This window comes from Nuphar pumila, chromosome 15 (genome assembly GCF_984573655.1).
Source record: "Nuphar pumila chromosome 15, dmNupPumi1.hap1.1, whole genome shotgun sequence".
In the NCBI taxonomy this organism is placed as follows: domain Eukaryota; kingdom Viridiplantae; phylum Streptophyta; class Magnoliopsida; order Nymphaeales; family Nymphaeaceae; genus Nuphar; species Nuphar pumila.
Window position 1 is genome coordinate 66,838,589 of NC_143263.1, and position 27,874 is coordinate 66,866,462.

At 40.6% G+C, this 27,874-nt stretch overlaps 1 protein-coding gene across 1 annotated transcript in view; it reads left to right on the forward strand.

The window, feature by feature from the left end:
• Positions 1 to 17,699: 17,699 nt before the first annotated feature.
• Positions 17,700 to 27,874, forward strand: part of LOC149815504 (pre-mRNA-processing factor 39-1-like) — a 90,712-nt gene continuing 80,537 nt past the window's right edge. The window contains exon 1 of the mRNA XM_089988269.1: positions 17,700 to 17,797. Coding sequence (XP_089844395.1) covers positions 17,726 to 17,797 — 72 coding nt within the window. The 5' untranslated portion in view covers positions 17,700 to 17,725. The remainder of the gene's footprint in view (positions 17,798 to 27,874) is intronic.

A 27,874-nucleotide genomic window follows, 5' to 3' on the forward strand; every position in this document is an offset into this window, starting at 1 on the left:
CCCTATAGGGTTTGGGTGTGACAAATAAGAAAACCTGATTAATACAGGCGTCCAGATTCGAAGGTCCTATTAATACATGGACCCCGATATAATTTGTGAAATTTTATACCAGACCCAGGTCCAACTCGAGTTTCGATTACGATCAGCAATTTTTTAATGTAAAAAAGATAAAAAATATTATTTTACCGGAGATGGTCTGAGCCTGGTTCGTGTAGTTCTTATTGGGTCTAGGTAAGGTTTCTCTTATAGTAGACCCGATTAGAACTGGATTCAGACCCAATACCATACCCAAAAATCTAATCCAAGTCTGGTTTCACCTGGGTTGAACCAAACCCCACCCGTTGACACCCCTAGTTGGGAGTGAACAATGACACAGTCATTCGTTCCCTGTCAGGGGTATGAACGGTATTGTCGAAAGGATCATTTTACACTTTGCATCAAAGACTAGTCTTTTTTTATATATTTTTTCCAACCCTTCACGAATGCTTAGTAATTAGGGAAATGCTTTCCTCATATTTCTTGTGTCATATGGAGCTTATATTCAAGGAGTCCCTTCATGAAGGCTTTATCCATTGTTTATCACAGTTCTTTTATTGGAAGGGGACTTGTTAGTCCTTTTAGCTTGGAAACCATGTTCTTGTAAAAGGATCATCAGAGTTTATGAGTTCTTTTGACCTTAAAATGCAAAGTGAATTTCCTGTTATTTATATATTTTTAATAAGCAAGTTGTCCAGGGGACAGCTCCGAGAGTATTTATACAGAAAAATCAATCACATACCAACATCCTAAAATGACAGAGCACAAATATTGTCCTTTACTCTTAAACCAAAATGTCTACACGGATTGAAATGCTAAACTAGTAGAAAACCTATTGGTTCTTTCAATTAAATCTTTTGGAATAGCATGCCAAAGATTCATTAAAACAGAGACGTCTATATCTACATTCTACACTATTACTAAAGATGGAACGAGTGTAGTCCCGTGCAAAGATGATAACCTTAGTGAACTTAAAAAGAAAAATGACAACTATAACAAACTATCATGAATATCATTTTTAGAATGTATAGTTTCTTCACATGTTTTTCAATGATTTGAGAGCATATAGTTCATGCCTTTTTTCCAACCTTACAGATGAAGCCAACTTTCATTATTTTTTCCGGTTACCTCATGTTTTTAGGGAATTGAGATTTTGTCACCTTTTCTTTTATCCCTCTGTATTTTAAAAGACACTTATTCCTTTCATGGTTTACGTCCACCAATTTGTCAACAAGAAACATTTTTTTAAAGGGATTGCCTCACTCCTATTTAGGTGTCCTTGTTGCAGAATCTATAAAAGCTTCTTAGTTCCCATGTTTTTGGTAAGTGGGAAGAGAATGGAGGAGATGCAGGCATTTCAAATTGAAATCAAAATCTTTTAATAAAATGATGAGAATTGTTGTTGATATTCTTTGGATATATGGGCAGATTGGTTGAGTACTCTCTCTCTCTCTCCAGCGTACACCCATGATTCCGAATAGATTGGACAATTGTAGCACCATGACCAAACATTATTTCTTTCCCTTTATCTTTCTCTGTGTGTGCACTAAACTTTCTATCAGAAAACATCAACTTTTCATGCTTTCTTGATTTTTTGTTTTTAGATCAAGCCCTATAGATATGATCACTATGGTTTGTTTAGCCAAAAGCACATTTTATACAGTCTAGTTGCATTGTATAAGCAGAAATTTTAATTTTTAAGAGCTTCAAAATTCAGATGTCCACTGTGCACTAAGATTACCATTCATCACCAACGGGGGATCCGTTTGTCTGGTAGGAGCAGCTAGTGCACGTTACCTTTTGTTGGGACGTTGCAGGTTCAAAACCCAATGGTATAATTGTATAACTGGTTGGGATCTGCTTAAGTTTGCTTTTCAAGGAAAAAATTACCATTCATTGTGCAAGCAGTGGGAGCCACCAAAAGTGATAACGTCATTATTTTACAATGGATGGTGGTGATTTCAAAACACAAAAAATTGTGTTTTGTCAAATCACATGATCTGTTCTCTCCTCTAATCTTAGAATGAACTAAGGTCCTTTTTTCACTAGGCCCAAACTTTTGGTTAAAAGTATCGATTTATTGGGCTGGTATCTCTAGAACACCCCCTTAATGGATTCTACAATTCAAATGAAAGCGGACAGAACCTTGACCAATATTAACTCTCTCTCTCTCTCTCTCTCTCTCTCTCTCTCTCTCTCTCTCTCTCTCTCTCTCTCTCTCTCTCTCACACACAGGGAGATACTTAAGGAAAGTGAATTTGAAGATTTAGCTGCATGGCATGAAATAATGAGCATCTTGGTCATAAATTTTTCAGAAAATAACAGCTAAATAAGTTTCATTCACACGAGGGAAAGATGAACTTTTGTCAGAAACTATACGCTACAAGGACGAGGATCAATAGTATTGTAACACCCCGATCTGGGACCTCAGGAGTCCGAGTTCGGTTGGTATTACTTCCAGAGGAAAGAGTGCAAAGCTTACACAGAGAAAACGTGGGTAAAAAAAAAATTTATTTTATTTCCATAATCAACTTTTTCTTACAATGTTCATCATTCATAACAGAAAAAAAACAATTACAATTTATTCTCAATGACAAGGAAAGTAAAATATACCGATGCTCTGCTGTAGACTGATAAAACTGCTCCCAAACGACTGATCTAATGCATGGAACCTACAGTTGTAATTAAACAAGAATGGGGTGAGTCTACAACCCAGTAAGGAATAATCATAAGTAAATAAAAACAATTTACAACTATAGTGGGCTCTAAGCCCCTAGTCTTATTTTAATTCTCGATACACCATACATTTTTATATATTTTAATTTCCCCCATTATCATTCTCAAATACTCTCTTTCACACAACTATCGCTAGGCTGACTATACTGGTAATAGTCATCTATGGGCGTAGCAACCCTGTAGAACACCCCAATTCTACATGTTGGCCAAACAATGAACCATACACTCCTAGTGGTCCCCAGACCACGAGGCACTGCAGTGAACCACCACGAGAACCCCACCGGTAGCTAGCTGGGAGGTCAAGCTCTCAATCTCGGCATGGTTCATGCTACATCCTAAACATGATGGTTATCAACCATCCATGATCCTCCAGAGTCCCAAACCAGTATGAGTAAAATCCTAAGTCATAACTAAGTTCACACATTGACAACACAGTTCACTCGTTCCCTCACGAGTGGTGTCATGACTAATCACAACAATCTCATTATTAATCTTAAGATGACGTTACGACTCACACTGCTCTCTCTTAGCACGCAATGATGTAGTGTCTCTACATCATTAAATCATCGGCGGCCCACTCTCCATGGTGGCTGCACTCTGGCCGCGAACTAGGTAGCCCTTGCCACAGGTCGCCACTTCCGGGATTTAAGGGGTACTGCATGTTGAACTCTAAATTATCCATTCATACCACATGAATAAACTAATTGGGACTTTAATCCAAACTTAATCTCATCACAATGCATGATATTAATGGTCAATTAGACATGCAATCATAAACACATTCGCCTTCTATCATGCATGACATATTAAAACTAACATGCATATCACAATAAACATGTATTTAAATTAACTCATAATGTCAAGCATGTAATTTATGCATGTCATGGTCTCACTCAAAGCTATCATGCTACTCAGAACATCTATAACACTACGATAACAAGCAACGTGAAACAAGTTTATTCACATCTAAAGTTACTTATAACATCCCTTACCTCAAGTGCGAACAATGTAATCTCTCCGAAATCGAGCCTCATGAAGCTCTAACAATGGTATCTGGTCATTAAAGCAATATACTTGAATCAGTTCACAACCTCTTACCAAATTACCAAAATACCCTTCCCAAATCTTATTCAAGAAACCATGGTTTCTTTATTACTAGTTTGACTGAATATCCTAGACCAATGAATTCTCCTCTGCAAAACGAATCCAACGCACCAAACCTCACTCGATTCCGAGTTCGAAGTGCGAAGATATGTCCATTTTACTAAAATGGATCTTAAGTATCCAAATGGATATCTTGGCACATTTCGAATTTCGGCCAAATTCGGGACTATTTTATGATCCAATTCTGATCTGGATCCAAACCCTATCTGTTTGGATTCAGATCCATTGCATACTAGATCCAAAACTGTTTGACTAGATCCAAAATAGTCTGATTGGATCCGAACCAGATCCATTCTATTCTGACTGGATTTAGAATAGTCTAACTGGATCCAGGACAGATTGACTGGATCTGGGCCTGCTGGACTGGATCCTGGACAGTCTGATTGGATCCAGATCTGATTGCCTAGGTCTAAACCCGAGACTGATCCAATTGGATCCAGAACCGCTCTGGTTCAGATCGGCTGGATCCAGACCGTTCCAATCCAATCAGACCCGGTTTGGATCACACTGATTCGATCCAACCCAACATGGTCTGAACCGGTTTTCCCCCAAGCTAGTTTGGGTCTGAACCAGTTCCACTTGAACCGGTTCACCCAAACTGGTTTGGGTCTGAACCGGTTCGACCCGAACCGGTCCACCCAACTGGTTTGGGTCTGAACCGGTTCGACCCGAACCGGTCCACCCAACTGGTTTGGGTCTGAACTGGTTCGACCCGAACCGGTCCATCCAAACTGGTTTGGGTCTGAACCGGTTTGGGTCTGAACCGGTTTGACCCGAACCGGTTCACCCAAAACATTTTTTTTTATAGAACTCGGTCTGGGCGCGACCCAGACCGGTGGGCTCGGTCTGGGTCGCACCCAGACCGACCCGGTTCGGTCTGGGTGCCCGGACCGAATCGGTCCCCCCTTTCAAAAACCCGAAAGGGGCAAAGCCCCTTTTGAATACACAGAGGGGCGGCCACCGGCCGACCCTCCCTTCTGAAACCACGGGCATCGGCCAGCGGCCGGTGCCGGTCTCCCCCTGCCGACAGGGAGCTCGCCCCCCCGGCTGCCCGATCCTTTCTCTTCTCTCTCTCTCTGTTTCCCCCACTCTCTGTCTTTTTTTTTTTTTTCAATAACTGCAACTCGCGGCAGCAATGGCTGTCGGGCCCCCCTGAGTTCGGATTAAAAGAGAAAAACAAAGAAGAAGATGGGGGAAGGTGGGCTCACCTTGCTGTTGTCGTCGCCGTCTCAGGTAAGAGCCTCTCTCGCTCCCCTTCTCTCACTGTATCTCCCTCTGCCGCTCGGTTGGTGCGGTGGAGGGAGGCTGCGTGGGGGTTTTTATAACCCTCACGCAGAGTGAGGATAACCCTCACCCCCGCGGATTTTGGGGGGTGAGGCTTATCCTCACCCCCTCCCGTTACGCGGTTTCCCCTTTGAGGAAACCGCAGTTTCCTTTTTGTTTTATTTTTTTCTTTAATTTTAATGTTTATCCCCTCCGGCGACTCTGCCGAAGGGGGTTTTACAATTCTACCCCCCTTAAAAGAAGATTCGTCCTGAATCTTACCTGGAAACAAATATGAAAATTGCTCGCGGATATCAGATTCACGCTCCCAAGTAGCCTCCTTATTGCTGTGATGGCTCCATCTAACCAATACGAGAGATAACTCTTTGTTTCTCAGCTTTTGCACTTTTGTGTCCAGGATTTCGATGGGCTTTTCTCTCATACTCAAATCATCTTGCAAATCTAATACAGTCTCAATTGTATCCAATATATGGGAGGGATCTGGCACGTAGTTCCGCAACAATTCGAGATAATGAAGGTGATAGAGCTAACCAGTATGCTGCCTGACCAACCCTCGCAAGTATCTCAAATGGTCCAATATATTTGGGGTTCAACTTTCCTCTTCGACCAAAACGCATTACTCCCTTAAACGGAGATGTCTTTAAAAACACGTGATCACCTTGCTCAAATTCCAACTCACGACGTCTTTTATCCGCATAACTTTTCTGTCGACTTTGTGCTGTGAGAAGACGCTCTCGAATGAATCTCACTTGATCTGTCATTCGCTGAACCATCTCTGGTCCTAACAAACTCTTTTCTTCGACTTCATCCCAACACAAGGAAGTGCGACATCGTCGACCATACAATGCCTCAAATGGAGTCATGCCTATACTTGCTTGAAAGTTGTTGTTGTAGGCAAACTCCATTAATGGCAAATTATTATTCCACGAGTCGCTATACTCCAACTACATGCCCGGAGCATGTCCTCAAGGGTCTGAATAGTTTGCTCTGACTGACCATCTGACTGAGGGTGAAAAGTTGTACTCATTTTTTATTGTGTCCATATTGCTTCTTGAAAGCTTTGCCAAAATCCTGATGTGAACTTCGAGTCTCTATCAGAAACAATTTAATCTGGTACTCCATGAAGTCTCATAATTTCTCTAATAAACAATTGAGCCAATTGGTCACACGAGTGAGTTGTCTTACAAACTAAAAAGTGAACTGACTTAGTTAGCCTGTCGACAATCACCCATACTGAATCCATTCCATTCTTCGTCTTAGGAAGCCCCGAAACGAAGTCCATTGATATAAAAGAGAAAAACAAAGAAGAAGATGGGGGAAGGTGGGCTCACCTTGCTGTTGTCGTCGCCGTCTCAGGTAAGAGCCTCTCTCGCTCCCCTTCTCTCACTGTATCTCCCTCTGCCGCTCGGTTGGTGCGGTGGAGGGAGGCTGCGTGGGGGTTTTTATAACCCTCACGCAGAGTGAGGATAACCCTCACCCCCGCGGATTTTGGGGGGTGAGGCTTATCCTCACCCCCTCCCGTTACGCGGTTTCCCCTTTGAGGAAACCGCAGTTTCCTTTTTGTTTTATTTTTTTCTTTAATTTTAATGTTTATCCCCTCCAGCGACTCTGCCGAAGGGGGTTTTACAATTCTACCCCCCTTAAAAGAAGATTCGTCCTGAATCTTACCTGGAAACAAATATGAAAATTGCTCGCGGATATCAGATTCACGCTCCCAAGTAGCCTCCTTATTGCTGTGATGGCTCCATCTAACCAATACGAGAGATAACTCTTTGTTTCTCAGCTTTTGCACTTTTGTGTCCAGGATTTCGATGGGCTTTTCTCTCATACTCAAATCATCTTGCAAATCTAATACAGTCTCAATTGTATCCAATATATGGGAGGGATCTGGCACGTAGTTCCGCAACAATTCGAGATAATGAAAGTGATAGAGCTAACCAGTATGCTGCCTGACCAACCCTCGCAAGTATCTCAAATGGTCCAATATATTTGGGGTTCAACTTTCCTCTTCGACCAAAACGCATTACTCCCTTAAACGGAGATGTCTTTAAAAACACGTGATCACCTTGCTCAAATTCCAACTCACGACGTCTTTTATCCGCATAACTTTTCTGTCGACTTTGTGCTGTGAGAAGACGCTCTCGAATGAATCTCACTTGATCTGTCATTCGCTGAACCATCTCTGGTCCTAACAAACTCTTTTCTTCGACTTCATCCCAACACAAGGAAGTGCGACATCGTCGACCATACAATGCCTCAAATAGAGTCATGCCTATACTTGCTTGAAAGTTGTTGTTGTAGGCAAACTCCATTAATGGCAAATTATTATTCCACGAGTCGCTATACTCCAACTACATGCCCGGAGCATGTCCTCAAGGGTCTGAATAGTTTGCTCTGACTGACCATCTGACTGAGGGTGAAAAGTTGTACTCATTTTTTATTGTGTCCATATTGCTTCTTGAAAGCTTTGCCAAAATCCTGATGTGAACTTCGAGTCTCTATCAGAAACAATTTAATCTGGTACTCCATGAAGTCTCATAATTTCTCTAATAAACAATTGAGCCAATTGGTCACACGAGTGAGTTGTCTTACAAACTAAAAAGTGAGCTGACTTAGTTAGCCTGTCGACAATCACCCATACTAAATCCATTCCATTCTTCGTCTTAGGAAGCCCCGAAACGAAGTCCATTGATATATCTGCCCATTTCCACTCGGGTATGGGAAGTGGTTGCAAAAGACCAGCTGGTCTTTGATGCTCAATCTTCACCTGCTGACATACTATACATTTGCTAACAAACTCAGCAATGTCTCTCTTCATACCACTCCACCAAAACGTATCTTTCAGATCTTGATACATTTTAGTGCTACCGGGATGGATAGCATATCTAGAATGATGTGCATCTTCCATCAACAGATTTCTAAGTTGATCATCCTTGGGAATGCACACTCTCTGACGAAATCTAATAAGTCCTTGATCTTCAATTTTGAATTCTGATTCTTCATTTTCTGAAATCTTCTTTCTTACTTGCATTAATTCTAGGTCTATGGGTTGCTTTTCCTTAATTTGATCCCACAATTCTGACTTCAATGTGGTTTGCACAAATAATAATCGACTTGGTAAGCATTGAGCTTCTGCCTTCTGATGAGCCACTGAGGAAAATAACTCCCAATCTGCAAGTCTAGTTAAAGCTCCTGCCTTTCTTCTAAGAGCATCAGCGACTACATTCGCCTTACCCGGATGATATTTTAGCTCGAAATCATAATCTTTCAGAAATTCCAACCATCTCCTTTGTCTCAAGTTCAAATCTTTCTGAGAAAATAAATACTTAAGGCTTTGATGGTCGGTAAAGACCTCAAATTGCTCGCCATAGAGGTAGTAACTCCATATCTTAAGGGCAAAAACCACCGCTGCTAGCTCCAGATCATGCGTCGAATAGTTGACTTCATGAGTTTTGAGCTGACGAGATGCATAAGCTATCGCTTTTCCGTGTTACATCGGAACACAACCCAATCCTTTGTGAGCGACATCACTATAAATAGTGAAACCTCTAGATCTAGAAGGTTAGACCAACACTGGAGCCGTGGTCAAACGCTTCTTTATCTCTTGAAAACTTTGCTCACATTTATCGTTTCACTCAAACTTTACATCTTTCTTTGTGAGCCTTGTCATAGGAGCCGCCAACAACAAAAATCCTTCAACGAATCTTCAATAGCACCTAGCTAATCCCAAAAAGTTGCGAATCTCAGTAGGATTCTTGGTCTTGACCAATTGGTGACTGCTTCAATCTTTACAGGGTCTACCATAATCCCGTCTTTAGAAACAATGTGTCCAAGAAATGACACTTGTTCTAACAAAAAAAGCACACTTAAAGAATTTGACATAGAGCTTATGTTCTCTAAGTGTCTGCAGAACTATCTTCAGATGCTCTTCATGTAGGTCAGAAATCTTATGCATCCTTTTTTTTTAATATATTTATTAGCCTTTAGGCATGATATGATAGCCGGCTTGGGTAACTTTTTAACATCCTGATATGTGAAAGTTGGAGTCCGAGGTATTTGAAAAAGAACACACTTTCTTCTACAATCGATTGTGGCATGATGGTTTGACAACCAATCTATGCCCAGAACAACGTCTATATCTTGAAGTCGAGTTGCAACAAGTTCACAGGCAACTTGCAATTTTTGGATACACAGTATCCACAATAGTGGTTGCTCCTATAGGTGTCTTTATTAAGTAAGAAACACTCAATCGAGAAGGTGCCACTGACAACCACTTTCTAAAAGTTGAAGTAGTAAAACTATATGTAGCTATAGAGTTAAACAATCCATATGCGATATTGAATTAACCACGTAATAGGCTTATTATTTGATTCATTTATACTCGTATAAAATTCTATCACATGTTAGCGATTACGCCACTCAGTTACTCAAAATATTTTATTTTATTTTATTGCTCATCCAAGCACACATAAATAAAATATTACTAAGAAGAACATAGAGCAGAATAATGGATAATCGAACTAGACTAAATAAAGCTAAACATCCCTAAATTCATCGTCATGTTACTCTTTGACTACTCAACAGCTTGATTCTCTCTTTAAACCAATTCGCGTCTGCTAAGGGTGAGTCATAGAATGAGCATTCAAGTTATATAGGAGTAAAGTATGATCAATCGTGAGATCGTCAGGCATAAAAATGATACCCATATTACATAAGAGTAAAGTGAGAGGTTGGGTAGGTGAGGCAAGATCAACAGTGAGATCTTCATCTTTGCCTCTCTCCCACAAATTTCTCGATGTTGCTCATCCCTAAACTAGTCTTGGGATGTTTCTATTTGCTTATACAACAAGTCATATTGTGTCTATGACCTGAATTATTCATCTTCTAGTTTCTTCAGCAATAAACTCCTCGATCAGATTTACAATTCCTCAATTGGTTGCACTCATGGTAGTCACCTAAATGACTCAGAACATATGTTGTGCCCTTGCACTAGTCATACAAAACCCTCCCTGAAACGCAATGTTTGCGCTAAGGGATGCTCTCCTTGAGCCGTCATCCGATTTCCCCCCATCCGTCCACGTGCTGACCTTTCTCTCTGACAGTTGCATTGTCGATTCCTTCTTCAATAAGGTGGAGGATGTGGCCCCTGGGTAGTATAGGGGTAGTTCTGATGATAAACGTCTTGGTCTCCGAGAATGATGTAGATCGGAGGAGGCTGTGGCGTTAACTCTCTAACCACTTGAGTCATGCTCATGATGACTCCAGTAACCATCTCTATTGCGGCGAAAAACTTCTCTCTCCCTACCATGGGAGGCTCAGCTGGGTCTTGAGCTCGTGGGACTTCGTGGTTTCCTTGTTCGTTAGCCATTCCTAATTACGCAATAATTTAATCACTAACATGTATTATTCAAGCAGAGACTTACATATTGTCATTGAGTCTTATTATGAATGATGAACATCTTTTCCGTGTAAACCTGACTCTAATATCACTTTGTAACACCCCGATCTGGGACCTCAGGAGTCCGAGTTCGGTTGGTATTACTTCCTAGAGGGAAATGTGCAAAGCTTACACAGAGAAAACGTGGCTAAAAATAATTTTTTTATTTTATTTCCATAATCAACTTTTTCTTACAATGTTCATCATTCATAACAGAAAAAGAACAATTACAATTTATTCTCAATGACAAGGAAAGTAAAATATACTGATGTTCTGCTGTAGACTGATAAAACTGCTCCCAAGTGACTGACCTAATGCCTGAAACCTACAGTTGTAATTAAACAAGAATGAGGGTGAGTCTACAACCCAGTAAGGAATAATCATAAGTAAATAACAACAATTTACAACTATAGTGGGCTCTAAGCCCCTAGTCTTATTTTAATTCTCGATACACCACACATGTTTGTATATTTTAATTTCCCCCATTATCATTCTCAAATACTCTCTTTCATACAACTATCGGTAGGCTGGCTATACCGGTAATAGTCATCTATGGGCGTAGCAATCCTGTAGAACACTCCAATTCTACATGTTGGCCAAACAATGAACCATACACTCCCAGTGGTCCCCAGACCACGAGGCACTGCAGTGAACCACCACGGGGACCCCACCGGTATCTAGCTGGGAGGTCAAGCTCTCAATCTCGGCATGGTTCATGCTACATCCTAAACATGATGGTTATCAACCATCCATGATCCTCCAGAGTCCCAACCAGTGTGAGTGAAATCCTAAGTCATAACTAAGTTCACACATTGAACAATATTCTTAAATTCACAGTTCACTCGTTCCCTCACGAGTGGTGTCATGACTAATCACAACAATCTCATTATTAATCTCAAGATGACGTTACAACTCACACCGCTCTCTCTTAGCACACAATGATGTAGTGTCTCTACATCATTAAATCATCGGCGGCCCACTCTCCATTGTGGCTGCACTCTGGCCGCGAACCAGGTAGCCCTTGCCACAGGTCGCCACTTCCGGGATTTAAGAGGTACTGCATGCTGAACTCTAAATTATCCATTCATACCACATGAATGAACTAATTGGGACTTTAATCCAAACTTAATCTCATCACAATGCATGATATTAATGGTCAATTAGACATGCAATCATAAACACATTCGCCTTCTATCATGCATGACATATTAAAATAAACATGCATATCACAATAAACATGTATTTAAATTAACTCATAATGTCAAGCATGTAATTTATGCATGTCATGGTCTCACTCAAAGCTATCATGCTACTCACAGAACATCTATAACACTACGATAACAAGCAACGTGAAACAAGTTTATTCACATCTAAAGTTACTTATAACATCCCTTACCTCAAGTGCGAACAACGTACTCTCTCCGAAATCGAGCCTCATGAAGCTCTAACAATGGTATCTGGTCATTAAAGCAATATACTTGAATCAGTTCACAACCTCTTACCAAATTACCAAAATACCCTTCCCAAATCTTATTCAAGAAACCACGGTTTCTTCATTACTAGTTTGACTGAATATCATAAACCAATGAATTCTCTTCTGCAAAACAAATCCAACGCACCAAACCTCACTCGATTCCGAGTTCGAAGTGCGAAGATATGTCCATTTTACTAAAATGGATCTTAAGTATCCAAATGGATATCTTGGCACATTTCGAATTTCGGCCAAATTCGGGACTATTTTATGATCCAATTCTGATCTGGATCCAAACTCTATCTGTTTGGATTCAGATCCATTGCATACTAGATCCAAAACTGTTTGACTAGATCCAAAAAGTCTGACTGGATCCAAAATAGTCTGATTGGATCCGAACCAGATCCATTCTATTCTGACTGGATTTAGAATAGTCTAACTGGATCCAGGACAAATTGACTGAATCTGGGCCTGCTGGACTGGATCCTGGACAGTCTGATTGGATACAGATCTGATTGCCTGGGTCTAAACCCGAGATTGATCCAATTGGATCCAGAACCACTCTGGTTCAGATCGGCTGGATCCAGACCGTTCCAATCTAATCAGACCCGGTTTGGATCACACCGGTTTGATCCAACCCAACACGGTCTGAACCGGTTTTCCCCCAAGCTGGTTTGGGTCTAAACCAGTTCCACTTGAACCGGTTCACCCAAACTGGTTTGGGTCTGAACCGGTTCGACCCGAACCGATCCACCCAACTGGTTTGGGTCTGAACCGGTTCGACCCGAACCGGTCCATCCAAACCGGTTTGGGTCTGAACCGGTTTGACCCGAACCAGTTCACCCAAAACATTTTTTTTTAAGAACTCGGTCTGGGCGCGACCCAGACCGGTGGGCTCGGTCTGGGTCGCACCCAGACCGACCCGGTTCTGTCCGGGTGCCCGGACCGAATCGGTCCCCCCTTTTAAAAACCCGAAAGGGGCAAAGCCCCTTTTGAATACATAGAGGGGCGGCCACCGGCCGAACCTCCCTTCTGAAACCACGGGCATCGGCCGGCGGCCGGTGCCGGTCTCCCCCTGCCGACAGGGAGCTCGACCCCCCGGCGTTGGTCGGCTGCCCGATCCCTTCTCTTCTCTTTCTCTGTTTCCCCCACTCTCTGTCTTTTTTTTTTTTTTTTCAATAACTGCAACTCGCCGACAGCAATGGCTGCCGGCCCCCCTGAGTTCGGATTAAAAGAGAAGAACAAAGAAGAAGATGGGGGAAGGTGGGCTCACCTTGCTGCTGTCGCCGCCGCCGCTGCCGTCTCAGGTAAGAGCCTCTATCGCTCCCCTTCTCTCACTGTCTCTCCCTCTGCCGCTCGGTTGGTGCGGTGGAGGGAGGCTGCGTGAGGGTTTTGATAACCCTCACGCAGGGTGAGGATAACCCTCACCCCCGCGGATTTTGGGGGGTGAGGCTTATCCTCACCCCCTCCCATTACGCGGTTTCCCCTTTGGGGTAACCGCAATTTCCTTTTTTTTTTTAATTTTAATGTTTATCCCCTCCGACAACTCTGCCGGAGGGGGTTTTACAAGTATCAACTCTTTAACGGTGAGAAAGAAACTTGCCTTTATTGATCGCCCAATAACAACGAGAGTTTTTTCTCAGCTAAATGATAGGTAATAGCGGCAACATAAATACCGCATCGCTGGACCAGGCCTTATCCCTGGCCACATCTCGTTGTTAAAGACAAAACTATAACAACAATCTTTGAATGTCGTCGTTAAAGATATGTTTATAACAGCGAGATTATCTTAACGTTAAATATTATCGTTAAAACACTTTACTGCTATATTTAAGTATAGAAAATCTCACTGTTATAGATCAATAACAGTGAGCTTTGAATCTCACCGTTATATGGTACTCTATAATGGCCACAATTATGTCATCGTTATCCATTGTATTTAAAAAGGGTCACCTATTAACCCTCATCCTTGTAGTGATACGCTATGAAACTTTTGACAAAAACCACAAATTTTATCAGGGTAAGGGTGGCCTCCTGCTGGAACCAACTACTAGATTGTTCTAGCGAAGAAACCTCTATAAATACATCTCACAAACATTCACTCTTATGTCATAGGAGTAACTCATCAAATTGGTTTTGAGTTGCAATTAAGTACTCCCCGCTTATCTCCCTTCTTATCATGTTGCTCCAAAAGCCAGTGTGTTGGCAGGCAAACTCTTCCACCCTCGGTTTCTTTATATGATAGATCTTTCAATATAATATCTTATGATTATTTTCTGTTTCCTAAAGTAAGATTTATATCCTCTTATTCAGGTAGATGGGTCACGACCTTAGATTCACCACCACCACCACCACCATCAAAAGGACATATTTGGAAGCCCTAAAGACGTCTCATGGAATGCCCAAAGAGTGCAGATCATGTCACTCTAGCTATTCTCATACTTGGGTCAATAAACCTGGTGCTCTGATAAGATGCAGCATGTACTGTTCAATGCATGTGATGCTCTCACATGCTTAGCAATCTATTACATAAGCACATGTACAAAGAGCATGCTTAATTCTGTCTCCCTCAAAAAATTATGTTACTTTATTTTTTTGAATGCCCCTCAAAAAAATTTATGCTGTTCTATGTCATTAGAACTGTATTTTTTTTTCTAACTATGCGTTGGCAGGCCGCTAGTTGGTAAAAGCTGTGGTTTCCACACCCAGCTTCAACCTTATGGCAAGGAATGCCCCTAAACATTTGGAATAGGAATTTAAGCGGTTCAGATTCGGGTTACATGTGGCCAATACCATATCCAACAGCCAATCTGATGTTAAGTAAACAAATTCAAATTAGGATTCAGATTTAGACAATGAAAAGCTCCTGCTAAACCCGACTTTTTACATGTAAAAGGATTTGAATATTCGTCAAAATTTGGATATTAATCAAATTCAATAGCAAAAAATCAAAACCATATCCACATTGAATTATAATAGAATATAGTTTTGGCTTACCAATTTCAACCAAACAGAGTCGGATCAGATAACGGATAAAACCGATCCATTATCTTTCTTAATTTCGAACTTGTAAGTCCAGTCAACTTGGTGATGTAATTCATAAGTCATCCGTACCAAATGAAGGAAGCCCTTGTGAATTATTAAGCATGTACTTATCAGAAATATAATTGCATCATCATGCAGTTGAACTATCGATGGCTCAGATCCTAGTATAGATTTATGGATCAGATAATCGGATCATAGTGAAGATAAGCTGGACAAGACTAAAAACAAGCTCTAGCAGTGAGGTCTTGTGTCAAGCTGAAGGCCCAGGATCGAATCCCGTTGGTGCATGAGGGCTGCCATTGATTTATCATGGTTGGGGCACATAAGGCTGGTGGTTGTGTCCTCAACCCCGAGTTTGACCTCGCAGGGAGGCAGGCCCATTAAGTGATCCGGTTCTCAACGAGAGTTTCTTGGTCATAAAAAAACATGCAAAAAATTATAAAAGAATAGGAATTAATCCGAGCCAACATAATATTTTGACCTAAATTCTATCCAAGTCCGACAATAATCGGATTATTCAAATCCAAATCCAAATCCAAATCCGACACAAATACATATTGGATCTTATTTCTAGAATCCGTATCCAGAAATCAAGTATCAGATTTGGATCTGAGAACCAGAAAGACCGGATCCATTTTTACCCCCTACTGCCTTCCTCCCCTCCCTCGGAGAAGTGAATGCTTACAATACCCACCCGCCCTTGTTCGCGTCCTCAAGATTTCTACCTAACTACGAAGTGCGAAGAATGAAACTCGACGACGAAGAGCAAGAATCACAACCTCCAAATGAAGACTCAGGTTTCATTTTTCCGCAAGCATTGATAGTTCTTTAATTTCTCATTCGTTTTAGAGACCGCCAATAAAGAGTAATCTCGTTCTTCCTCAACATAATGGGCACATATTTCACGAATAGTCAAATTTTATCGAGTTTAAAAAACTTTAGCGACGCCCGCTTTCGTTTTTGGTGATACCATCTTGGTTATGATGTGCCCAACTGTGTTCCTTGGGTGCTATGTTGAATTTCATAACTTTTTGGGCCAAAATGTTTTCAGTGTAATTGAACTTGAAACAGATTTTAGCGACTCCCACTTTCGTTTTTGGTGATACCATCTTCATCGTCATGTATCAAACACCCCTAGACATGATGCTTAATTCCTTTCTTTGGGTTGTGAGCGAATTTCACAGCTTTTTGAGCCCATTCTTTCATTGATGCTACTAATGTGAAATCTAATAACCCGTTGCTTGCTAAGGATGTTGCTTAAAGTATCTTTTTGGGTGACTAGTCATGTATTCTGCAGCATCTTTGCGTTATCACCAAGACATGATCAGAAGACCATCATTTTTTATGCAAAATGGGGTTGCATAAGGTCATTTAGGGAATGGATTTTGTTTTCGTTTTAGATTTAATGGGAATTTTGGAGTGAATGGTTTTCGATTCCGTGAACATATGGGCATTTAGTGCCGTTTGTTGAGGTTTTGGTAGTTATGCTGCCTTCTAGGATATCATGAGAACATGAAGCATGCTCGGGGTGAGCCTTCTTTACCAGTATAGGATCAAAATAGGCAGCTAAGGAAGAATTTTTTTTCCCCTTCATGAAGGGGTCACGAAGTCTTGTAACTTGTTGGCTCGGTTCTTTTCTTTGTGGGAAACGTGCGGTCATCAATAGCCATCGTAGATTAAAGGGGAAGCAATAACGCTCCAATAGTTTTTTAGATGAACGTGATATAACTTATAAGTCAGTGGTCTATGGCATACCTGCTCAAATAGATTTCTTGAGATATGTGTGTGATTGGTGGTTAAGAGTTATCATTGGTATACTCATGTCAGTGCCTATTCAGATGAATCTCTTGAAGTATGCCACCTATTTGTTGTGATGTCAATCACATGAACGCCCATGTTGATGTAGTTAACATAACCTTTGTGCAGACTATTTGTTTGGTTTTAATGTTATTTGGAGGTTGAACTTCATTTCTGTTCATGTGTAAAAACAGGTTTCTTTACATTGATCTACATAAATCTTTGTGTGCAAATATCTATAGGATAATCTAGGTCTTAGTGTTCAGTTTTATGAACCTTGGAAGGATATATGCATATCAAAAAATTTATTTGGCATAGTTATGTTGGATTTATCAGCAGTATGTATTGCTCATCCATCGTGGTATCTGCTTCTTTCAGTAGGACTGTCTTTATTTTTAGTGGATAACATGGTTAGATACTCTCAAAGTTTAAGCTAGATAAAATCCAGTATGGTTGAGAATATTGAGAAGACTGAATAAAAAGAATTTTATTGTGGATTCATGACCCTGGATGAAGGGAATCTGCTGAAAAGACTCCTTAGAAGGTAGCCCATGGTCAATATTCTTGTCTTTTTTGGATAACCAGATAATCTTTCCTTCTGTGACTGATTGTGATGAATCTCTCATGTACTGTGCTTTAGGATAGTTTAAAGTTAATATTGTCAATACCATTTTGTTTATCATGTTACAGGCCATGTATGTTGAAAATATCTTTATTATTTTGCAGTTGTCTTTGACGAGGCTAAATACTGGGCTATGGTGCAAGAAAATCCAACTGAATTTGGCATTTGGACATCTTTAATAGCAATTGTCGAGAAGATGCATGCTGTAAGTGATAGCTTGCTGTAGAAATTTGATAAAAGGTTTCTGGTTTTCAAAAAAGCCTTCTGTATAGTTAATTATCATGTGTAGTTAAGTACATTCTGATCTTATCCTTGAAATCTTGTCCATCAAATTCATTACATGCATCTGATGTTTTGCCAATCCTTGAACAAATAAAAAAAGAAACATAACAATAATCAAATTATTTGGATTAAGATATGAGCATGTACATCGAGTCATCTTTTCTGCTGATCATTGGAATGTCATTCCAAACAAATGAAAGGGGTACATTTCCATTGATGACCTAATTCAATATATTCTCATTAGAGTGGGTATTGGGCTAAGTAGCTTAATGGGACTGGGTTGTAAGGATGCAAAGAGTCTTCAATCACGAACCAAAAGTCCACCAACTTGAGTGGATAATCACAAAAGTATTTTCTAAGGAACACACTCACAAATCCCACCAAAGAGACACACATAAGAAAGCACACAATATAAAAATATATTTTATTCAATGAAACAAGTGTTCAAAAAACATACATAACAAGGGGGGAACACCCCTATTTATACACAATAGAGAGAGAGAGAGAGAGAGAGAGAGAGAGAGAGAGAGAGAGAGAGAGAGAGAGAGAGAGAGAGAGAGACCTCCCAACGGGTAAAATTCTAGCTGTTGGGATCAAGTAAAACCAGATTGACTTGGTCCCAAATATATATATATATATATATTTATGTACAATAAATATATTATAATATAAATATGTACATATACGTATATACTATACTATAGACACAAATATATATATATATATACACTCCCGCTCAAACTTACGGTATGATGACTGAAAGTTTGCCTAAAAGGAAGTGAAACCTAAGAGCAGAGAGAGGTTTGGAAAAAAAGTCCGTCAGTTGGTACTCAGATGTGACAAATGACAGATTAATGGTTCTTTGAAGATATTCCTGTCAGAGATAATGATAGTCTATCTCGATGTGCTTCATTTTTTCGTGAAAAATATTATTGCTATCAATGTAGATATCACTATTATTGTCGCAACACATCTTTGAAGCTCCTAGAATCTTGATTACCATATCAACCAATAATCTTTTCAACTACACCACCTCTATTGGGGTAGTAGCCATGACCCGATACTCGGCTTCAGTTGAGGAGAGAGACCTTTTGTTACTTTTTGCACCTCTATGAGATCAACGATTTACCTAAGAAAACACAAAATTTCGTGGTTGAGTGCCTATTATTAGGATCACCTTCCTAATATACTTTTGTATATACAAGTAAATCTAATATAGACGAGGAAGACATAAACAAGCTTTTAGAAATAAAATTTTTGAGATATCTAATAATACACAAAACAACTCCCATATGAATAAATGTGGGAGCATGTTGAATCCGACTAGTTATGTGTACAACATGTACTATATTAGGTCTAGTAATTACCAAGTAAGAAAGAGTTTCAATAAGCTGTCTATAAGGAGTTAGATCATCTAAAGGCTCTTATCATCAATTTTTATTTTGACATTTGTTACTTCAGGAGTGTCAACCTTCTTGTCATCTGATATACCAGACCTGAGAAGAATATCAGAAGCAAACTTAGGCTAAGATAATAAATACCCTTTAGGGGAATAAACAACTTTTATTTATAGAAAATATCGTAGAAAACCTAAATCAATCATTTCAAAACTAGTTTTAAGAATAGTTTTAATATGTTGAACTCTCTGTTTGTCTTCTTCAGTGATTATCATATTATCAACATAGAGAAGTAGAATGACAATACATGCATCAGAATTCTTAATAAACAAAGTCATGTCAATCATACAAGATCTAAACCAATATCAAGCATAACATTGCTAAATTTATCATACCAAGCATTGAGAGCTTGTTTCAAACTATATAATGCCTTATGCAAGCGAAGAGCCTTCCCTTGAGGTATACCCATACCTGGGGGGCACCTTTATGTACACTTATTTCATAAGATTTCCATTTAAAAAGACATTTTTAACATCCATTTGATATATGAACCAATTTTTAATTGAAGCAACTGCAATGAGGGTTCTAACTATGTTCATGTGGGCAACAAGTGCAAAGGTTTCTTTATAATCTATGTCATATTCTTGCTCATATCCTTTGGCAATTAGCCTAGCTTTGTATCTCTCAAGGTTCTCATCACTCTTGACTTTTATCTTATATACCCACCTACAACCTATGAATTTTTTTCCCCGTGGAAGATCTTGAATAGACCAAGTTTGAGCATTTTTTAATGCATCTAGTTTTACCCTCATGGCTTTAACCCATTTGAAGTATTATTTGGCTTGAACATAAAATGTGGGTTTTACATATGAGTGAATTAAGGCTATGCATGCTTGATATTTAGATGAAAAAGAGTCATATGATACAAATTTTGATGGAGGCTTTGAAACTCTAGATGATTTCCTAGTTTGCCATTCTTCTTCATTTAAATTAGAGAATTTTTCAAGTGCATATGGGGGTTTTGGATGTTCCCATCTAGAGTATTGTATACAAGTTTGATCATCATGAACTACTTCATCAAGAGACTCACCATCTCTTGATTCAATAACATTTTCAAAATCATATTCATAATCACAATCATCAATATCTTGGTTGGAATTAAGATCAAATAAAAACGAGTACTCTGTTACTTCCTTAGCTTGATCTTTATCAACGAAATTTTCTTTTTTCAAAAAGGTTACATTTTTAGAAATATATAATTTTTCAGCTTTAGGATTATAACACTGATATTCCTTTTAGTTGTTAGCATGACAAAAAATGACAGAAAAAATAGCTCTAGGAGAAAATGTGCCTTTGTTGGTTAATAAAAAACATTTGCAACCAAAGATTCGTAATCTAGCATAGTTAGGAGAGTTTAAAAAGTTTTTTAATAGGTGAAATATTTTGTAAAGAGGATGACGATATTCTGTTTATAAGATAAACAATTGTTGAACAATTTCTGCCCAAAAAATCTTAGGCACATGACTAGCAATAAGGTTTTTGAAGTTTCAATGATGTGCCTATGTTTTCTTTATGCTAAACCATTTTCTTGTGGCGTGCGAGGATAAGATCTTTGATGTGTGATGTCATGAAGATTAATATAATCTTTAAAATCATTTGATACAAATTCTCCTCCTAAATCAATACGAATTATAGAGATTTCATTTTCAAACCTATTTTTAACCAACTTATGAAAATTTTGAAAGTGAAAAAGACTTCAGATTTATGCTTAAGGAAGTATATCCAAGTGCGCCTAGTAAAGTCATCCATAAATATAACATAATATGCATATCCATCTTTAGATAATACGGGTGCTGGACCTCAAACAACCGAATAAACTAACTCAAGTGGTCTAGATAAAACATAAGTTCTATCATTGAATGGTAATCTCTTCATTTTCACAAGAGAAACCATTAAGATTACAATTTTTTTCCAAATTTAGAAAATATTGGATTTTTGATACATTTGGATGTCCTAATATTTTATGCCATATATTCAAATCTAATTTTTGGACATTACAACAAAAAACATCTTTAGGTATCTCCAAAAAATCCATATAGTAGAGTCCTCCTTCTCTATAGCCTTGCCCAATCAGCTTCCTTGACTGATGATCCTACACCAAATATTCATTTGAACAGAATAAAATATTATAATCATAATCAGATATTTAAGAGACAGATAAAATATTTAAGTTTAATTTAGGAATGTGCCAGATCTTTATAATAAAAAACCTTTTTGATTTTGAAAAATCTTTTTCAAAATTTTTTATTCCTTCAATTTGAAGAAATGTACCATCAATCGTAAAAACATTTGACACACTCGAGTTATGATATTCAGATAAGATATCATGATTGAGGGTCATGTGAAACGCTGCACCAAAATCGAGAAGCTAAGAGAATTTATCGGGTTGAAAAAAGATGAAACGACGGCTCGAGTTAAATAAGACTTTCCCTTGAGAAGAGGTTGAAGAGCTTCCACTAGTTGAGCTAGAGACATGCTTCCAATAGATTATTCTTGACATGTGAGAATGTCAGTTGACTCTTGTGGAGAGCCAACTGAAGCAACCTTCTTCTCATATGTCCCTTTTAGCTTAGGACATTGATGCTTGATGTTTACTGGTACATGGCAATAATGCCAAATAATTTTTCTTTTATCATAGTCATTTCCTTGTCTTCTATAATGTGGTAGTTTATATGCACGAACATAATTTTCCATCCTAAAGACGACCAAGACCGATTCATCTTCACTTTTTGCCTCACGCTTTCTCAACCTATTTTCTTTCATACTCAACTCCTATATAGTGTCTTCAATAGAGGAAACCTTCCTGAAAAAGGCGAACAATGTGTTTCGGGTCTGGATCCTGTACCAGACCCGAGTTCACTCATGTATAAGCCCAGACCCGAGTTCATTCATATATAAGCCTGTATTTTTATTTGTATTCGGGTTCGGATATTACACCAGACCCGACCCGACCTACAATGTACACTTAACTGTATTAATACAACCATTAGGTCACGATTTCTGTATGAAGAATTCGTGACAACCGCAATCGACATTTTGGGTTCCCTCTCTCTCTCTCTCTTCTCTTTTTCAATGCAGGTACAGATGAAAAACTTTCATGGTATCAGAGCATAGATCCCCTAAAGGCTGAAAAGGAATTTCGGCAGAGTCGACGATCTGAAAATCCAAGGTTCTTCGTTCCTCTCTTACTCCCCTTCCTTGTCTACCTTTTTTTTTCCCCATTTTCTGAAGTCCCCTGCGTTCTCACATCTCGCGTGGGACTACTTCTGTCAATCTGTGATTCACGTGAAATCCATTCACGAGAACCCAGATCGTGAAAAAGAGGGGCTATATGATTCCAAGTGTACAAATTCACGTGAAAGTGATTCCAAGTGAACCGATTCACGTGAACCCATTCACGAGAATCACTATTATCCATTGTTTGATCATCTTTTGCTTTTTGCCCTATCTTTCAAAAACCCATGATTTCATATTCGAATGCTACATTTTTCAGTTTTCCCATGATTTCTCATTGCTTCGCTGTGCAATCTATCCTTTAATTACTCGTTTCTACATTTGTCAAAAAGGGAGAGGTATATTTAACGTGTGAAGGTGCTTTTCACACGTCGTTAAATATCAGTTTTCACAAGTTGAACATCAGTTCCTGCATCCTCCAATTCTGACAATTTACGACCCTCTGTTCCAAAAAAAAAAAGAGGGTTAAAATTTTTCGTGGATACTCCTGTTGATTCTTATTCTCAATGGATCCTTATCACACTCAATCAAACCTTTCTTCAAGTTTTCTCAACCAGCTTGTTTCTGAAAAGTTAAACACTTCAAATTTCTTGATTTGGAAGAGACATTATTCCTTTCATAAGGAGTAAGGCCTCTTAGGTCACCTGGATGAAACCACTTCAGTCCCACCATAATTTGTCCCGAGAGAAGAAAAAGATGATAAAGGGGCGAGTTCAATCGTGTATGTCAAAAATGTTGAATTTCTCAATTGGGAAAGGAAAGATCAATCAATTGTTGCATAAATCACATTAGCATTGTCTCAAGAGATTCTCGTTGCCATTCCTGACAACTGTACAACGCTACAACTGTAGCGAAAAAAAAATTATGTTTTGGTTCGGGCCGGATCCGGACCCGACCCAGACCACCGCCTCTCGCCTGCCTTTTAAGACAACGAGGCAGGGGGAGGGGGGGGGGGGGGGGGTTACGAAACCCCCTCACCGCCTCTCACCCTCTCGTCTCTTCCCGACTCTCTCCCTCGCTCGTCCATTGTCGCCGACGCAGGTGACCCGCGGCCATCGACGACACGCGTACTCCGGCGGGCTTCTCTTCGGCAGCCTCCCCAGGTACGTTCTTCCTCTTCTCCTCTTTCCGTCTCTCTTTCTCTCTCTTATTCCTTCCCCCTCGTTTCTCCGTTACGCAGGGAGGGGAGGGCTGAGCCTCCTCCCTGCTTTCGTACGACAGGGGAGGGGTGGAGCCTCTTCCCTACTTCCGTACGGCAGGGGAGGGGCCGAGCCCCTCTTCCCTGCTTCCGTACGGCAGGGAAGGGGCCGAGCCCTCTTCCCTGCTCTCTGCTACGGCAGGGGAGGGGTCGAGCCCCTCCTCCCTGCCCCTTTTAGTTGCGCCAGCAGGGGCCTATGGCCCCTGACTTTCTTCTTATCAGCAGGGGCCTATGGCCCCTGCCTTTCGTTTGCCAGCAGGGGCCATCGGCCCCTGCCTTCCTTTTTGCCAGCAGGGGCCTATGGCCCCTGCCTTTCTTTTTGTCAGCAGGGGCCATAGGCCCCTGCCTTTCTGTTTGCCAACAAGGGCCATCGGCCCCTGCCTTTTTGTTCGCCAGCAGGGGCCATCAGCCCCTGCCTTTTTGTTTGCCAGCAGGGGCCGATGCCCCCCTACCCCTTTGTCCGCGGGCCTATACCCTTGGTCGACAGGCCCGGGGGAATCTTTGGAAGCTACATCGTAATGGGGACATATCATTACAATTGTTGGTCTCCAACGAGGAATTCCTAGTAAACGTGAGTCATCTGCTCGCATTGACTACATCCCTCTTTAGGCGGCAAGGCCCATTTGGCCCTGCCCCATCCTTTTTTTTGAGTCATTTGGGACAGTTGGCCCAAGCCCTATGTATCGGAGAAGTCGAGTCTTTGCCTTGCTTTTGTCTGGGTTTGCATGTTATTATCGCATATTTTCAGCTACGACGGATCCCACTCGCGCTCCGCGACCCGAGCCGTCAATCGTGTACGTCCGCAGACGTCAGCAAGCTCGTAACCCTCCAAGGTAGGGGAAGATTGCATGGAAGACTTAGATAATTGAATTAAGTTCAATTAAACTAAAAACGGCCATTAAATGAATATATATATATATATATATATACGAGTACGCACTTCACTCAAGGATGCGGTTTCGTAATCCTTGCTCTTTACCTTCTATCAGTTTTTACTTGCCGTTACGCATCGCGACGAGATTTAGCGTTGCACTTCTGCTTACTGCCTTTACCTTGTCGTCGCGCTCTGCGCCTAGGCTCTTGCTTTTGCATATGTGTTGGTATTGCTTTGCTATTGCAGATGACGCGCAAGTTCTTGCTCTTTGCGTATGCCTTAAAGGCATCCTCGTGGAGGATGTATGGAGCATTTACCACTCTCCCTCTAGCGACAAGAGTTTAGTCGGGAGCGAGCGAACTTCTTAGTAGGTGTTCTGTTGAGAAACCCGTATCCGTCTATCGAGGCCGGTATCGAGTCATGCGAGACATGTAGATACCCCAATAGCGGATGTGATTCGAGATAATCACATGCATAATGTTGGCACAAGGTACTGCTGTTTCAAAAGATAAAGTAAAGTAGATAAACTTTACATCTTTGTGAAACACTCCTGTTGAGGCTTCTATTGAGGAGCTATACCCCCTTCATCGTAGAGTACTTGTAGTCGTGCACGACACGTCTAGTACTGCGATGATCGGATGAGACGGTCGTGCGACATCGAACAGTGCTAAAGGCACAATGCTGTAATCACATAAATGGCCTCACATTCACCTTCACAGGCAAGATGCTCGAGTGGTTTGAAGACCACAACATAGGATGGGTCGTTAGTTAAGCAACCCCTAACGCACCCATTCGCTTCTGGTTGTTCTATCAAGGGAGAGGACAGAGCGGTACAAAAACTCCAATGGACAGGTTGTTAACAACCACCCTACGGGCAATGATCCGGCTTCCCGAGTCATTGGAGTTAGGGGAAAGGGGCTATAATAGTTAGCTTAACACTTCTGCAGAAGTTGAATGCATCTGTGGCACTGCTTTTCAGCCTCTGGGGAATCCTCTCTTGGCTAAAGCTGTCCCCTTTGGAGCGGACTCAACTAGCTTTTCGGGTTATTGAAAATACATAGAATAACAGACGCCCGAACTAGTCTCAATTGTTTCTACGTTTTGCCTGTGCGTACCCGCAGGCCAGTAATATCAGAACATAAAGTCTGTTCACATTGGTTGTTGGGTCGTGAGACTCGCTTGCACTACTGATTCGCTTGCACTACCGATTCGCTTGCACTATTGACTCGTTTGCACTAGTGACTCGTTTGCACTACCGATTTGCTTTCAATACCGACTCGTTTGCACTACTGATTCGCTTGCACTACCGATTCGTTTGCACTACTGACTCGCTTGCACTATTGACTCGCTTGCACTACTTACTCGCTTGCACTACTTATTCGCTTGCACTACTTGTTCGATTGTACTACTTACGCGGTTGCACTAGTTATCTGCGTGCATTGCTACCTGTTTAACTGCATATCTGCTTTAAACTGCGTAACTTACTGAATTAAATTTACATAATTCAGTTCTTTGTAGTCTCTCTTGTGCACCTACTAGTTTTTCGCGAAACTAACCCATTCTATGGGTACATGTGATGATTAGGTACACCACAAGCGATGACGCGATGACAAGATGGCTCCAAGACGTCTTTCTTCCTGCTCTTAGCTCGCGTCCTGTTGTTTTGGGTTTTTGTAACGGATTTTCCTTGGGATATCTGACTTTTGTACTATTTTGAGAACTTCTTAAATGAAAGCGGTTCTTTTCCAAGTGTTTGCAAGTAACATAGGTTGTGCGTTTTGGTTCTTTTAGCTAATGCGCCCAAAGTTATCAACTTGCCTTTCTGAAATTAACAAAAGTATAGTCTTCCGCTGATTTCGTAAACCATCTCTGAGATGAAGAGATTCCTTTTTAGTCTCTTGTCTGTTTTTCTGAAAGGTTTGAAAGTTTGAAATTTTGGGGCGTTACAACTTGGTATCAGAGCTAAGGGAAGCAAGGATTCTTGATCATTGAGCATCCGCATCGCGCTGTGAGTATACTTTTCTTCTTGCTTAGTAGGTGCACATTGCATTGTTAAGTTAAGTGGCTTGACACGTTTTGCTTATGTACCAGCATTGCTGGGGTTACATAAACTACTCATGTTAAACATGAATAGTACTTATGTTTTTGCTTGTTTTGAGCTTCCTAAAATTTCTAATTATTGGTATTCCTTGTTTACTCTAAGGATGGCAAGGAACTCGAACGAAGGGTCTGCTGACGAATGATCAGATCAGCGGGGATTCGTAATGGATTCCCTAGGTTCCCTGGCAGCGGCTATGCGAGACCAGATTCGTTCCCAAAGGGAATCAACGCCCGTTCCTGAGCCGATCCCGCAGTGACGTATGAGAAATTTCTGAAGCTTGACCCCCCGACCTTCGACGGCAAGCCCGACCCAGACATGGCCGATAACTGGGTTAAGGAGGTGGAACGAGTGTTCGAGGTCTTGTCAGTGCCCGATAACAAGAAGACGCTATTCGGGACCTTCAGGCTGAAAGAGAATGCCCGCAGTTGGTGGGACATGGCCCGAGGTGTGCAGTTTTCGGGAATTTCGCCCATTCCTTGGGAAGCTTTCAGAAAGGCTTTCTTGGAAAACTACTTCCCGCCTCACGCGAGGGAGAAGAAGAAGGTGGAGTTCTTGGAGCTCTGCCAGGGCAATTCGAGTTTGACGGATTACATCGCCAAATTCCAGAGTTTGGAACCCTACTGCTGTGAAAATATCTCCAATAAGATACTAATATCAAGACCTTAATATTCTTGATATTAAACCCACCATGAAAGCACAATAAGAACACTTTAGAACACTTGTGCACAAAAAGCACAACCCATAGATAACTCACAAATGCACAAAGGCATAAAAACAATGGAATCGATTTATTGAAAACTTGGGCTTTGACTCAAAGCCATGAAAAAATACAAGGGGGTGAAACCCCTATTTATAACAACACAAGAGGAGCCTTGGAGGGGCTCCACTCATAGACGTTGGAGCCCCTCCAACGGTCACAAATGTGACCGTTGGAGAGGGCCCAACGTCTATGCTAGTGGCCCCCCAAGGTACCTTTTGGTACTTTACAAAAAGAAAAAGAAAAATAAAGAAAATAAAAATAGCGTAAAATAGAGGAAAAGGCTATTCTACCCCTACGGCTAAACAAAACAGAAATATATATTTTATATATATAATAAGTAGATACATATACATATATATTAATATATGTATATGTA